Here is a 17,039-nt window from a genome sequence, read left to right on the forward strand (position 1 = left end):
CAATATGGTTCCATCACCCAGAAAATCAACTTTGAAGTTAAATGTAAATTGGTAGCATACAGTCAAGGAGGCAGAGATTTTAATGGTGAAGTCAAGTTACTTACATCAGGCACCAGACTTCAGGAGATCTGGTTAGTGATGTATCTGGGTGCAGAACCATCAGTTACAGAGGAGGGGGTATTCTGAGACAGGGAAAGCTTTAATTCACTGTTAAACTATCCACCTCTTTGAATTTATACAACAAATTTACACTCACTAAAAAGTTGATTTTCTGGATGATGCCAGCACATCATGGGCCATGAAAGAAACATGATCTGGAAGCTGTTCACATGATCTGGATCTGCTTGACAACATACTGGTAGTTGTTTATTAGATATTTCTGCTGACAGGTTACCTTTCAGAACTGTTGTCCTCTTATGGGCACAGGAACATTGAAGATCCCTTAGGCAACAGGTGTAGTTGTATTATCCCTGTAAATAGGAGTCCAAGCATGAAATGTTTTTCAAAAAAGTAGAATTCAGATACCTTGGATCTAAGAGTACATTCAGCATATCCATCAACATGTCCTGGCTTCCATACCACCTCCCCCTTGGTTCTCATCTACAACTGTTTCCTGATATTGGCATTCTATATGTGACACATTTTGTTAACTCAAAGTCAGTTTCTTCCTCCCACTGATTTCTAAAAATGTAATTCGTCCTAGTAAATAATTAACAAGATGTCTGAAAATGAAGCACAGGCTCTACCATTAGCTTGCCTGTGAATAATAACAGGAAAATCTTCAATACATTCGCCTCCCCAGGACGTTGGTTGCACAGCACACTTAAATATTTAGCTCTAGCATCTTTTGTGAATGAATGTCTCCCCACTCCACACCCAGCTCTTAAACTGACAAGCTAAAAGGACAGCGCAACGGGGTTCCAGGAGGCCCAGGGAACAGACATTTCAGAAATGAGAATGCTGTTTGTTGTTACAAAATAAAGTGAAATGAGCAAGCCAGCATTTCTATCTTCTATCTTTCATTAGGAGAGATGCCCAGGAATTGATAAACATCCAAGCAATCTGTTGGATGTGATATATTAAGACAGTTGTTGGAAGAATATGCAAAACCTGTACATGAATTTTCAAAGACTGCCAGAAGCATTGGTATCCAGGAAGAGCACAAGAATGCTTTACATTCTGCACAATCTATCAATCTGCATGAAGGAATGGCAGATAGCTGTCACTTATAGTGCAATGTGAATTTATAGAAAGTCATAGGGGTTCTACTGTACACCTGTATGCCTCTCATTAAATTACTTATACAGGTTTATCTCCTGCGTTCTATAGGAAAATTAAGGTTAGGTCATGGATCGTTATGCTCTGTATTATGGTAGTATTCTCATTAGAGATGAGCGAACATACTCGTCCGAGCTTGATGCTCGTTCGAGCATTAGCGTACTCGAAACTGCTCGTTGCTCGGACGAATACTTCGCCCGCTCGAGAAAATGGCAGCTCCCGCCGTTTTGCTTTTTGGCGGCCAGAAACAGAGCCAATCACAAGCCAGGAGACTCTGCACTCCACCCAGCATGACGTGGTACCCTTACACGTCGATAGCAGTGGTTGGCTGGCCAGATCAGGTGACCCTGGGATAGACTAGCCGCTGCCCGCGCTGCTCGGATCATTCTGTGTCTGGATGCCGCTAGGGAGAGAGCTGCTGCTGGTCAGGGAAAGCGTTAGGGTGTTCTATTAGAATAGTGTTAGGCAGGAGTGATTCAACACTGCTTGTGGCTGGGCTTGCTGGCACTAGTAGTGCAGCTAGTACCATATTGTGAGGAATTTGCAGGGGGACTTGCTACCGTTGTGTTTAGCTCTTAGTGACACACATATCCACCTCAAACACCAAAGTGGGAAAATTTATTAGGGGTTTGATTTCAATTAGGCACAGTCTGCCATTTACTTTTTATTTTACGTTTATTTTTTCATAACTCAGCGTCATCTCATCAGTGTGCTTTCATACTTGGCTAGAAAATAACCATAGGAGAATCCAAACGGCTTACTTACGCCTACAGTAGCGTTATATATATTTGATTTCTGGTTGATCTGCTGGTGGCTGTCCTTGCTGCAGTGCATCTACTAGCAAATTGTGAGCAATTTGTAGTGAGAGTTGCGACCGCTGTGTTTTGCGCTTAGTGACGCACATATCCATCGCAAAGACCGAAGTGGGAAAATTTATTAGGGGTTGTATTTCAATTAGGCACAGTCTGCCATTTCCTTTTTTATTTTACGTTTATTTTTTTAATAACTCAGCGTCATCTCATCTGGCATAGCAGTGTGCTTTCATACTTGGCTAGAAAATAGCCATAGGAGAATCCAAACGGCTTACTTACGCCTACAGTAGCGTTATATATATTTGATTTCTGGTTGATCTGCTGGTGGCTGTCCTTGCTGCAGTGCATCTACTAGCAAATTGTGAGCAATTTGTAGTGAGACTTGCGACCGCTGTGTTTTGCGCTTAGTGACGCACATATCCATCGCAAAGACCGAAGTGTGAAAATTTATTATGGGTTGGATTTCAATTAGGCACAGTCTGCCGTTTCCTTTTTTATTTTACGTTTATTTTTTTAATAACTCAGCGTCATCTCATCTGGCATAGCAGTGTGCTTTCATACTTGGCTAGAAAATAGCCATAGGAGAATCCAAACGGCTTACTTACGCCTACAGTAGCGTTATATATATTTGATTTCTGGTTGATCTGCTGGTGGCTGTCCTTGCTGCAGTGCATCTACTGGCAAATTGTGAGCAATTTGTAGTGAGACTTGCGACCGCTGTGTTTTGCGCTTAGTGACGCACATATCCATCGCAAAGACCGAAGTGGGAAAATTTATTAGGGGTTGGATTTCAATTAGGCACAGTCTGGCAGTTTCTTTTTATTTTACGTTTATTTTTTCATAACTCAGCGTCATCTCATCAGTGTGCTTTCATACTTGGCTAGAAAATAGCCAAAGGAGAATCCAAACGGCTTACTTACGCCTACAATAGCGTTATATATATATTATTTCTGGTTGATCTGCTGGTGGCTGTCCTTGCTGCAGTGCAAATACTAGCCAACTGTCAGGAATTTGGAGTGAGACTTGCGACCGCTGTGTTTAGCGCTTAGTGACGCACATATCCATCGCAAAGACCGAAGTGGGAAAATTTATTAGGGGTTGGATTTCAATTAGGCACAGTCTGCCATTTCCTTTTTATTTTACGTTTATTTTTTCATAACTCAGCGTCATCTCATCTGGCATAGCAGTGTGCTTTCATACTTGGCTAGAAAATAGCCATAGCAATAGGATAGCATTGTTTGGTTTTAAAAACTAAAAAACACAAAAAAAACCTAAAAAACACAAAAAAAAGTTAAAAAAAAATTAAAGTTATAACTTTCATTTTCAAAATGTTTAACCCGAGGGCTAGGGGTAGAGGACGAGGGCGGGGACGTGGGCGTCCAACTACTGCAGGAATCAGAGGCCGTGGTCCTGGGCGGGGTGAGACACCACCTGCTGATGAGGGAGCAGGGGAACGCCGCAGAGCTACACTCCCTAGGTTCATGTCTGAAGTTACTGGGACTCGTGGTAGAGCACTGTTGAGGCCAGAACAGTGCGAACAGGTGATGTCGTGGATTGCCGACAATGCTTCGAGCAATTTGTCCACCAGTCAGTCTTCCACGCAGTCCACCCATGTCACCGAAATCGGCACTCCTCCAGCTCCTGCACCTCAGCCTCCTCCCCCCCAGTCTGCCCCCTCCCAGGAAAATTTGGCATTTGAACCGGCATACTCTGAGGAACTGTTTTCTGGACCCTTCCCACAGTCACAAACCACTTGTCCGGTTGCTGCTGAGCAATTTTCCGATGCCCAGGTTTTCCACCAGTCGCAGTCTGTGGGTGATGATGACCTTCTTGACGTAGTGGAAGAAGTGTGTAAAGAGGTGTCCGACGATGAGGAGACACGGTTGTCAGACAGTGGGGAAGTTGTTGTCAGGGCAGGAAGTCCGAGGGGGGAGCAGACTGAGGGATCGGAGGATGATGAGGTGACAGACCCAAGCTGGGTTGATAGGCCGGGTGAACACAGTGCTTCTGAGACGGAGGAGAGTCCTCGACCAGAACAGGTTGGAAGAGGCAGTGGTGGGGCCAGACGGAGAGGCAGGGCCAGACCTGGTGCATCAGCGCCAAATGTGTCAACTAGTGAAGCTCCCGTGGCGAGGGCTCCTGCGGCGAGGGCTAGATTTTCAGAAGTCTGGAGGTTCTTTATGAAAAACATCGGATGACCGACGGACTGTGGTGTGCAACATTTGCCAAACCAGGATCAGCAGGGGTTCCACCACTAATAGCTTAACTACCACCAGTATGCGCAGGCATATGAATGCTAAACACCCCACTCAGTGGCAACAAGCCCGTTCACCTCCGGCCGTGCACACCACTGCTCCTTCCCCTGTGTCAGCTGATAGTCAGCCCCCTGCCCAGGACCCTGCCACAAAAACCCCATCGTCGCCTCCACGATCCTCCACAGCATCCACCAGCGTTCAGCTCTCCATACCCCAGACGCTGGAGCGGAAACGCAAATATAGTGCAACCCACCCGCACGCCCAAGCCCTTAATGTCCACATCTCCAGATTGCTCAGCCTGGAGATGCTGCCCTATAGGCTAGTAGAGACCGAAGCCTTTCGCAGCCTCATGGCGGCGGCCGCCCCTCGGTATTCGGTCCCCAGCCGCCACTACTTTTCCCGATGTGCCGTCCCAGCCCTGCACCAGCACGTGTCAGACAACATCATCCGTGCCCTGACCAACGCCGTTTCTGACAAGGTCCACCTGACCACGGACACGTGGACGAGTGCTGCCGGGCAGGGCCACTATATATCGCTGACGGCACATTGGGTTAACTTGGTGGAGGCTGGGACCGAGTCTGACCCTGCGGCTGGTCAAATACTGCCGACGCCAAGGATTGCGGGGCCTACCTCGGTCCAGGTATTTCAGGCCTACTATGCCTCCTCCTCCTCCCACCCCTCCTCCACCTCCTCCTCCGAACTACCATCCGTGGGCATGGCGCCATCAGTCACTAGCTCTAGGCACAGCAGCAGTGCCGTCGCTAAGCGACAGCAGGCGGTGCTCAAACTGCTGAGCCTAGGCGATAAAAGGCACACCGCCCAAGAACTATTACAGGGCATCACGGCGCAGACTGATCTGTGGCTGGCACCGCTGAACCTGAAGCCAGGCATGGTTGTGTGTGACAACGGCCGTAACCTGGTGGCGGCTCTGCAACTCGGCAGACTGACACATGTGCCATGCCTGGCCCATGTGTTAAATCTGATAGTTCAGCGGTTCCTCAAGACATACCCCAATCTGTCTGATTTGCTCACGAAGGTGCGCCGCATCTGTGCGCATTTCAGGAAGTCCAGCACAGATGCTGCCATTCTCAGGGCAGCGCAGCGCCGCCTCCAACTGCCCGCTCACCGACTGTTGTGCGACGTGCCCACGAGGTGGAATTCAACACTGACCATGTTATCCAGAGTTTACCAGCAGCGCCGAGCGATTGTAGACTGCCAGATGTCAACTTCCACCAGAACTGGTAGTCAGGTCAGTCAGCTTCCTCAAGTCTACAATGAGGAGTGGACGTGGATGTCTGATATCTGTCAGGTGCTGAGTAACTTTGAGGAGTCAACACAGATGGTCAGTGGTGATGCCGCCATCATCAGCCTCACCATCCCGCTGCTTGGCCTGTTGAAAAAATCTCTGATCAGCATGAAGTCGGAAGCTTTGCGCTCGTCACAAGAGACGGGGGAAGAAGATTCCCTTGTTGATAGCCAAAGCACACTTAGGTCTGTTTCTCAGCGCATATCGGAGGAGGTGGAGGTGGAGGAGGATGAGGAGGAAGAGGAGGAGAATGTTGGCGAGACACAAGAGGGGACCATTGTTGAGTCCTTCACTGTTCAGCGTGTATGGGCAGAAGAAGAGGAGTTGGTGGAGTTGGAGGAGGAGGAAATGGACAGTCAGGCCAGTGAGGGGAGTGAATTCTTACGCGTTGGTACTCTGGCGCATATGGCAGATTTCATGCAAGGCTGCCTATCCCGTGACCCTTGCGTTCAAAGAATTTATTCCAGCACCGATTACTGGGTGTTCACTCTCCTGGACCCACGGTACAAGCAAAATCTTTCCACTCTCATCCCTGGAGAGGAAAGGAGTGTGAGAATGCATGAATACCAGCAGGCCCTGGTGCACAAGCTGAAACAGTATTTCCCTTCTGGCAGCGCTAGCGGCAGAGTGCGTAGTTCTGCGGGACAAGTAGCAAGGGAGAGTAGGCGAGCAGGCAGCTTGTCCAGCACTGGCAAGGGTACGCTTTACAAGGCTTTTGCCAGCTTTATGTCACCCCAGCAAGACACTGTCACCTGTCCCCAGTCTCGGCAGAGTAGGGCTGATCTTTACAGAAAGATGGTGAGGGAGTACGTAGCTGACCATACCATCGTCCTAAATGATCACACAGCTCCCTACAACTACTGGGTTTCAAAGCTGGACATGTGGCACGAACTGGCGCTGTACGCCTTGGAGGTTCTTGCCTGCCCTGCCGCTAGCGTCTTGTCCGAGCGGGTTTTCAGTGCAGCTGGTGGCATCATCACCGATAAGCGTACACGCCTGTCGACTGACAGTGCTGACAGGCTGACGCTTATTAAGATGAATAAAGCCTGGATTTCTCATAATTTCCAATCTCCACCAGGTGAAGGAAGCTCAACCTGAATAATTTATCCACTCCTCCTCCTCCTCATTTTCCTCCTTCTCCTCCTCTTTGTACAGTAAAGCAGAGGAAACTGGCTATTTTTTGACAGGGCCCACTGGCTCTAGCTATAGTACTTTATGCATTTAATTTTTCTGGAGGGCCACCGACCCGGTCCTCTGTTTTAAACAATTTTTGGGAGTGCCACATACAGGCACTCAATCTATTCAATTTTTCTGGAGGGCCACCGACCCGGTCCTCTGGTTTGAAAACTTTTTTGGACTGCCACATACAGGCACTCAATCTATTCCATTTTTCTGGAGGGCCACCTACCTGCTCCTCTGGTTTGAAAACTTTTTTGGACTGCCACATACAGGCACTCAATCTATTCCATTTTTCTGGAGGGCCACCTACCTGCTCCTCTGGTTTGAAAACTTTTTTGGACTGCCACATACAGGCACTATCCAAATTAAATTGTCTCCATAGCAGCCTCCACACGTTGTCTCCATTGCTACCTCCAAAAGTCGTCCATATAGCTGCCTCCATACATCGTCCCTTTATCAAACGAGGTGTGTCAGGCAGAAATTTGGGTTGTTTTCATGGATTCCACATCAAAGTTGTTAACTTTGTCGCCACCCAGCTGTGTTATCCACAAAATATACTGGCAAACTTTTATCATTTACCAATATTATTTCAGCGCCTCTTGCGCTTCTGTTTACATTCCCCTCACCCGCCATATCCTAAACTTATAAGAACGCTACTACACTTGATCTTATACAAAAGGTTCTTAGAAGTGCTGTTTGGGGAGTAGCCTAGAGACAGGGGCTTGGATTGGCGAAAGCTCGCCTGGAAGCGGAGCGCCAGCTCCATTCCAAGATACAACTAACATAGTTTTAAGTGCAGCACCTTTAATCTACTACTAGTTCACTGCTTCCATAATAATAATAATCTTTATTTATATAGCGCCATCATATTCCGTAGCGCTTTACAAATCATAGGAAACAAATACAAATGTAATGTAACAGAGCACAACATTTGTATGGAACAACAGGAGTGAGGTCCCTGCTCGCCAGAGCTTACGGTTTATGAAGATGATGGGGTAACACGAGGTAAAAGAATTTTTAATGGTCAAGCCATTCTTCTTAGGGAATAGAACAAAATATAATAAATGGAATTGCTGTCGCTTGAACCACTCAGCCGTCACCAGGTCCAGGGTGAATGGGACTGCATAGAAGTCTGGTGCCTGTTGGTTGCTGGATAACAGATGGGAGGACGACACAGGACGGGTTAGTAGAAGAGTTAAAACTTCATGCAGTTAATGAGTGTTATAGGCTTGCCTAAAGAAATGGGTTTTAAGAGCACGTTTGAAACTTTGGAGGTTAGGTATTAGTCTGATAGTCCGGGGCAGAGCATTCCATAGAATTGGTGCAGCTCTAGAGAAGTCTTGGAGACGCGAGTGGGAGGTCCGCACTAGGGTAGAGGTTGATCTAAGATCACTGGCGGATCTAAGAGCACGGGTTGGGCGATAGACTGAGATAAGAGAGGAGAGGTAGGGGGGTGCAGCATTATACAGAGCTTTATAGATGAGGGTTATTATTTTAAACTGTATTCGAAAGGAGACTGGCAGCCAGAGCAGCGACTGGCATGAACTGTAGGCATACATGGTCCCCTTATCAAACGAGCTGTGTCAGGCAGAATTTTGGGTTGTTTTCATGGCTTCCACAACAAACTTGTTAACTTTGTCGCCACCCTGCTGTGTAATCCACAAAATATACTGGCAAACTTTGATCATTTACCAATATTATTTCAGCGCTTCTTGCGCATCTGTTTCCATTCCCCTCACCCGCCATATCCTAAACTTATAAGAACGCTATTACACTTGATCTTATACAAAAGGTTCTTAGAAGTGCTGTTTGGGGAGTAGCCTAGAGACAGGGGCTTGGATTGGCGAAAGCTCGCCTGGCAGCGGAGCGCCAGCTCCATGCCAAGATCCAACTAACATAGTTTTAACTGCAGCACCTTTAATCTACTACTAGTTCACTGCCTCCATACATGGTCCCCTTATCAAACGAGCTGTGTCAGGCAGAATTTTGGGTTGTTTTCATGGCTTCCATGTTAACTTTGTCGCCACCCTGCTGTGTAATCCACAAAATATACTGGCAAACTTTTATCATGTACCGATATTATTTGAGCGCTTCTTGCTCACCTCCTTTGGTTCCTCTCTGCCACCCATTGGTTTGAAGCCTGAGTCCATTTAGGGTATGTCGCCATGCCACTCTCTAGCCTGCCGCTGCTGCCGCTGCCTCTGCATGAAGTCCCCTATAGTGTCAGGGTCAATTATTGGATGTTTTAGATGCTATCTAGCTTCATTCTGTCACTCTGTCATGGCCATGCTGTTGCCCATAATTTTGGCATAATGGTGCGATTAAACAGCCTCAGAGGCATCCATGCATGCTGCCCCTGCTGTTTCCTGTCCATTTCCGTGGTGTTTCCATCCTTTTCTGAGGTTCCCAGGTGTTTGGCCAAGCTTCCCTGTGCAGAGCCTTGGTCCCCTTGAAAAATGCTCGAGTCTCCCATTGACTTCAATGGGGCTCGTTATTCGAGACGAGCACTCGAGCATCGGGAAAAGTTCGTCTCGAATAACGAGTACCCGAGCATTTTAGTGCTCGCTCATCTCTAATTCTCATCTTTGCATCTTTGGTGTGGTATATTTCTATAATACAATAGGTTTCCATAGTCGATAGCATATGACAATGACAGCGAATCTATGGCACGGGTGGCACTCAGAGTCCTTTCTATGGGCACACAGTGTCACCCTAGCAGTTTGCCAGACAGGACTCAGGTCTCTTCCTGAAGAAGCCCAGGACATGCTGTGCTCAGTTCTATATCCAAACACACATCCTGAGACTACTGGAGGAGAAGGTATAGACAGAACTGGATTACCATTGGAACATTTGCTCCAGGCTGCATGATTATTCTTGTTTAAGGGACCTTGGATGATAGCTACAATAATACACCAGTTTTCTTTCTACTGTATCGGTATCATTAGGACACTGATACGTTTGACAGAGCAGGAAGCAATTAGTTAGTTCTTAAAATTTTGGCACTTTGCAATAAATACATTGGTTTTGGTTGTCATTTGGGCACTCTCTAAAAGATTTGTCCTCATTGACTTATAAGCTTATATGCTTTTTAATAAAGGTCTGCATGGACATTGCCAATAATTTATTATTATGGTATTGTATGTAACAAGCTTTGTCACATCTATTTTTAAACATTATTTTTTAATTACAATGTGCCAAAAGGAATTAGATGCATTTTCAACATCCTTGATATTTTTTTACTTTTAGTTTAGAATATGAGCAAATTTTTGCCTCTCTTTTGATAAAACCGAATTCCAAGTTTCTTGTAGTTTTTGGTGGTTGGATTAAAATATTAGCACATGTTGAAAAAATGTTGGCATACACCATGCCAACTGAGGTGGTACAAAATAGATTAGGGAGTCTGAATATACGCCATCTAAGATTAATTTGTCTACAAATGATAAAGTTTAAATAAATGTGGGTCATTGTGTTCCTTTGTGACAGGGCTATGTATTGTAAATTTGATATATTATGAGAGGTGAGATATTTTGAAGGAGGCGAGATATCTTGTAGGATTTGCTGCTTCACTCAGTTTTGGAAAATTATTGAATCTAAATGTGAGTGTCCTGTGTGTTAACAGCTGATGTTTACAGGTCAATTCTAGTTAAATGTTTTGCATAAGGCAAAGGCTTGAGAGAGTAATTACACAGATATGAAGTACAGATAAGGGATCCTGCCAAATTGCAGTTTACTTAGTTCAGTTTCCAGATTTCGAGTCACAGATAAACATTTATGAAGCGAGGAAATAACAGTAAGTGACAAACTGATTCTCACATCTCTTGTAGATGCTGGTGGAAATGATAACGGCTGCAAACATTCCAACTAATATTTGCCAGAGTATTTAAAAGAAGATAACTAACAATAGTTGAGGTTATTGGACAGAGAGAGAAAATTGAGATTAACAGGACTTTTCACTTTTACTCTATAATACATATTTCCATTCAACAACAGATAGGAGATGTCTTGTAATAAATAGGTTTCATTGATCAGCCCTTCAATCCTTCTATAAGGAAAAATTGCCCCCCCCATTCCAACTTATTTTGCATTTCAGTGCTTCATGCCATTATCATGGAATGGAAACAATCAGCCAAACTGTCAGTAAGGAAAAGCAAACTATAGATAGATATAGATAGTCACATTCCTTGTGTAGATTATTTATGTTGTCCTATCCTAATGCAGGTATATAAGACAGGGAGATAGAAGCTAAGATTTGTAATATATAAGTAATGGTTTATAAAAAATGACTCTTAGCAGACTCCTAGGAAAGGCAGTGAGAGTCCTGCTTATCCCGCCCACACAGGATGATTGACATCTCTCCCTGGATTACTGTAAGGACAAAGAAGGCCGCCAATTACTGAGTGTGGTCCGGGTCACAAGGGCTCTTATTATCTCCCCAAGGAGTCCTGTTGGACTTCAAATCCTGTATCATAGACCCCAACCAATGTCATATCTAGTATATCAGGTTTATATTAAAATTAAACAGAAGGTGGGATAAACCCCTATAAATAACAATGTAAATAGAATATGTCATTAAATGTATAAGCAGCCATTTACTGTTATACTTCCATATTTTCCACAGACCGGACCTAACTTTAGAGTTGGAGTTAGGGCCAAAATGATGAAAAGGTTGACAATCATCTAGCAAGAATTTAGACGTGTTGAGGAACACAAATAAAAGTCCACTTCTTCATACCTAGCATAAAAAGGATCTCCACAAAGATATCACAAGGATGTGGGCTACGTGAAACGTTGTCATCCCGAGTAATGGCGAAGCACACATTGTAAGGAACCGTCACAGCAACATAGAAGGTGGCCAAAAGGATGAGCCAGTCCCAGCCAGCCTTAAAAGTGCCATAGTGCAGTAGAATGAAGCGTGACTTCTGGATTGCAGCGACCTTGTATTCCGGAATGTTAGGCTTCTCACCAAAGACGTTCTATGGAGGAGAAAATCAGGTCATTTTATTGATGTATCTTAAACAGATTGGAAAGAAGAGATATTCAGATGACTGGGCAGAAAACAGTTCACCATATATCTCAAAATCCATTTTCTTAAACACAGTGAAACCACTATTAGAAATGAACTATGAACAAATGGGAATAAGTTCAAAATCTGTCATACCCGACCCTTGAAAATAAGTCTTGATCATCACTGTCCAACTACTAAGATATTCTAAGCGCCCCAGACATATCCTTACAGTAGGTTACTGCAGGTGGATTTGTATGAATAGTGATTCATAACATTCAAGAGAATTTTTAGACACATCATTCAGATTTTTTCTTACAATAACATTGAACAAATCTTTGGATAGTCTGACAGGAGAGGAGTTAATAGACTCTAAGGACGCAGTCTATAAATCTCCTTGTCTTACATCATCAGCAGCAGACAGTTGTCAACTTTTTAGAAATAAATTGTAAATGTTATTGTCTGTTATATAATCAACAGCAACTCTTTACCTTCATCTGTTTTATAGAAGTTTTTGATGACAATTTGGAATCATAAATCTCTTACAACGGGTGAAGTCAATAGTCTTTAAAATTATGTATTCTAAGGCAATAGTACTTTTAGCTGCCTTTACATTCATGGTTCCCTCCAGTTGTTCACTAACATTTGGTAACATTATGTTCACACCACTTTTAGGTTCTTCATTCAATGTATAATTTAGGAGATTACATTATCAAATTATCCGCAGACCCCCATTAGATAGGAAAAATATTTCCTTAGTTCAGCAAAGCTCAGTGTGCATGTGCATCAGTTGATCAGAATAATAGATAATCATTGAACAAACAGCTACTTAAAGGGTATGTCTAGCTTGTATTATATCAGCTTGCCTGGACAAACCCTTATAATGCAAAGTAGGGTGTACTAGACACAGTTGTCTGGGTTATCCTTGAAGCAGAGAACCTGCACAAAATTATATATATTAATATTGTATGTATACAAAATAGTTGCTAAATGGTCCGATGTATCTATTTTGTAATAGAATGTAAGACAGTAATTGTGCTATGTGTAAGGTATAAAAAGATTGAGAGGTTACTAGCTAGCAACGCCCCGGAAGAAACCGTGGTAGCGAAACCCTGGGTCGGGCGAACTAGCGAGTCTGGCGTCCACATGGTGGATTTTATATGCGCATGATTTTATTCTATTTTGTGAGTATGTTTTAATAAAATAAATTCCATATATTTGAACATACTACCCTATCTGCTGCTTAATCTCTTCTATAGTAGCTGTACACTATTTGGCTACAGGATGCAAGAAAACGCAGCTTAAAACTGTCTGAATAGCGATCTATTCCCATCCAAATACCGTTTGTGTGGAAGTGTACTGAAGAATTTGGAACATAGTTGGGAAAGGAGTGAAATCGTCGGTTTATCAAAGGATATATAAAAGGACACACAAGGAGCTCCGGTCAGACTGTTTTATTTTTACTAATTGCTAGATGTGGGATCCATCTGTGACTGTTTGGCAGCTCCTATAGGGGATAGTGTGCATCACAAAAACACTTTTTCTTTTTTACAAAATAAAGAAGCTCATGCAAGTCCTTTTTGTACAAGAAATATATATCATCTTAATCCAGTCTAATTTACTGCAGTACCCAGAGGCTGCACCGTACACATAAATTTCTATCACAAGGAGAGCATTATGTTCGCCACAGACCATTAATACCTATGATTACGAATTGTTTGTTGACTTGTATTTCCTCAAAGGAGACATAAAACTTAATACTGCCTAACTCTACAAGTCTCCAAACAACTTCAAGTCATAAGAAAGTTTACAGAGGGTCTCATCTTCCACGTAAAAAATGCCTCTTAGCTGGGATAGGGTTAAATGATGTGAACACTTTATAATTGGGCCCAGCATGTTGTGGGCTTCTTACCGGTGTGAAATGATTCTATTCAGAAGAACAATTTTCAGAGTCTGATAAGTGTTCCCGGTCACCATAAGGCACTAATGCACTTACTTTATCATTACTTATAGGTTTTGCACAAGCTCCCTTTACCTGCACTTTGGCACTTCTAAATCGTTCTATTCTATATTTATGTAGGACAAATGTATTGTTTTAGAATTATGCAGCCCCCATAATATACACATTTAATATCCTGCAAAAAATCTATAAAAAAAAGATTAAGAGCAACCAAATAACTTTTACAAAGATGTAGTCCAGTCATTGCAAAAGTCTTTCATTGTTAATAAAAATGTATAGAGTTTTTAATTAATTGAAAGTCATAATTAGTCATAGATCTTTCCTAGTTGTTGTATAAATGAGAACATTCATCATATATTTCCAGGAACTATTGATCATTCTTTGCTATGTAATGGTCACAGCGATCCATTATCCATAATGGTAAGTGTAACACATATACATATATATATATATATATATATATATATATATATATATATATATAATCAATTTATTGACCTCATGGCATTGTTAACACTGCTCCGTAAAAGACATTAAAACATGGTAACATAAAGAAGACAACAATCATAATAACAATATTGTAAAATATTTTGGAAATAAAGACATACTCTACAGCACATTGGTTACAAAAAAAGGAGACAAAACTACTTACATGTCGCCCTCCTCATCATATCTCCATTGCAAGGTCTAATAGTAGTGGGAAGGAAACTTGCATGTCCAGTAAAATAACTGTAATATATGTAATATAACCGTTGAATGCACTTAATTGACTTTCAACTATACTATGGGCTGGATGAACATCATCACAAATTTTTCCAAAATGTTTTAACACTCACCCATGCATCCCAGTCTCCCATGAATGCTGTGCAATACCTACAACAGATCCAGCCTTCCGACTTACACTCTCCAGTCTCCATCTGTCTCTTACTGTAATCCCAGTACCCCATGGAGTAACAGAGAAAAATAAAGCACTTTCTTAAACTGATCGATAAAAATCATATAAATGATGACTACAGATAATGAAAGATGAAGGTGAATGTAAGAAGTACAACCTACTCTGGAACTTATGTCAATTATTATCAAAATAAAATCAAACATAAACAAAATCCTAGCCATCTGGGTGCTTGATATACAAGGAGTTCCCCTAACTCACCACTAGAACATAAAGTCAGCTTTCAAGGATGTCGCTGTTCTTGGCATGGTAGTCAGGGCTGTAGTGTACCCCGTCAACATCCTTTCAGAGAGACCTCTGCTGCCTTGCTCAGCAGCTAAATGTAGCGTGATTAGGCTGCTAACGACACCTGTGCCCAAAACCTGACCTAGCCTGACAAGGAGGTGTAATGGACCAGCCTGCAAATCCATTCCATATAAATCCAGCCCAGTAGGGTTTTAAACAACTGCTCCAACAAATAACTTGTTCGAGCCATACTTTCTGGATTTGCAGTGTTCGCAACTGGACGAACGCATCCTCCACATTAAGGCCTTGCGTAATAAGAAAACAGGCAGTCCCCTACTTCAAAACACCCAGCTTACACACGACCCCTAGTTAAAGGCTTTGGGCCAAAATGCACAAATCAACTCAAGATCAGAAAATGAAACATCTTGAGGGAGATTTATCAGCGTGCCCTCCCCAGAAAAGTCTTGTGGAAGCAGTGATAAATCTCTCCCCCTTGTGAAGATGCTGGCTAAAGCTGGTAAGAGTGTGTCATCATCTACAGTGAAACAAGTACTGCATCGACATGGGCTAAAAGGCCATAAAGAAGTCATTACTCAAAAAGAAGCATAAAAATCCAGATTAATGTTTGAAATGTATAAAAGAAGTTAAACTTGAACTATTTGGACTTAATGATGGGGTGGCAGCATCATGTTGTGAGGTTAATTTGCACTTCACAAAACAGATGGCATCATGATGAAACAACATTATGTGATAATTTTGAAGCAACATCTTAAGACAACAGTCAGGAATCTTGAGTGCGAATGAGTCTTCCAAATGTACAATGTCCCAAACTGCTTACAAACTGGGCAAAGTGAAAAGGCTGGTGCGAGCAAGGTGGTCTACAAACATATTCTTTGGGCCCACAATCCTACCAACTGGTGAGCAATTCCAGCTTCAGTGTTGCACTGATTACCCATGAAGATTCTCTACATTATCCTGTCCTCTCTTGCATTTGTCTTTCCAGAATGACTAGCCATCCTGGGGCACTTGAATGAGTTTTCCATGTTACAAAGATGCAATATTCTAGAAATCACAGACTTGGCTGATAGAGTCACGCCTTTGGCCTTCATCTGGACAACCTCCTGCCGGAGGGTTTCAGTTAATTTGGAACAACACACCATTTTTGTAAAGTCAGTTAAAACTGTAAAGTTATGTGCTAGTTAAATATGGTTTGTCAGATAAAATGGAAATTACCACCAGGTGCCAGATTAAGATCAACACAATGTAGGTATCTGAAACTGTTCTGTAATTTTGATCAGTGTTCTTTTAAAGTTATCTTATTTACATTTTATTATGTGCTTTAGAAAATATACAATTAATGTACTAATGTACAATACAATAAAATAATCTCATGTTAGGATATATTCATATAGAACTACATCATATAGGGCCTTGACACTTAGGAAATTGTGTGTTCTCTAATCTTAATCTCAAGTGTGTGTGTGTGTGTGTGTGTGTGTGTGTTGGTGTGTGTATATATATACATATATATATATATATATATATATATATATATATATATATATATATATATATAAATACATGTGTGTATGTGTGCTGAGTACACACCGGTAATATGAAATGCTAGAAGCAGACATTGTAAGACCTTCTGTAATTGATGTTCTCTTCCAGCGCAGGTCAGTGTGGACAATGATGACATATATGGGAAGAACATGTTATCCTGTCCATTTTAGGCTATTAATTACATTGATTCAATGTAAGTAGAGAAAAGCTGTGAGAGCTCTAGACACATCTCACGAGGTCTATAAACATGTTTCAATTTTTCTCAGTCCACTCTGGAGATTTATCTTCTTTAGTGTACAATAACTCAACAGTGATACATAATCTTAACATGAGTAAAAGCATCCCCCAGGCTAGTGGTCACACACACAAGGATGCCTGGGTTAGCTTGCAACGCTACAACTAATGTAAATAAAAAAGGTCAAATTGCAAGGTTGTCTCTACCGCATCTTTTGGGAGCCACAGTCACAACCACCACAGGATCAAATTGCGACCTTACTTTAGTTATAA

General features: G+C 42.6%; 1 protein-coding gene across 3 annotated transcripts in view; it reads right to left on the minus strand.

The window, feature by feature from the left end:
* LOC140075413 (voltage-gated delayed rectifier potassium channel KCNH8-like) overlaps nucleotides 1-17,039 on the minus strand; it is a 326,146-nt gene that overhangs the window by 60,608 nt on the left and 248,499 nt on the right. For all 3 annotated transcript variants that reach the window (XM_072121262.1, XM_072121261.1, XM_072121263.1), the window contains exon 5: nucleotides 11,563-11,803. In XM_072121262.1, coding sequence (XP_071977363.1) covers nucleotides 11,563-11,803 — 241 coding nt within the window. The remainder of the gene's footprint in view (nucleotides 1-11,562; nucleotides 11,804-17,039) is intronic.

The sequence above is a fragment of the Engystomops pustulosus genome, chromosome 8, assembly GCF_040894005.1.
Source record: "Engystomops pustulosus chromosome 8, aEngPut4.maternal, whole genome shotgun sequence".
Taxonomy (NCBI): domain Eukaryota; kingdom Metazoa; phylum Chordata; class Amphibia; order Anura; family Leptodactylidae; genus Engystomops; species Engystomops pustulosus.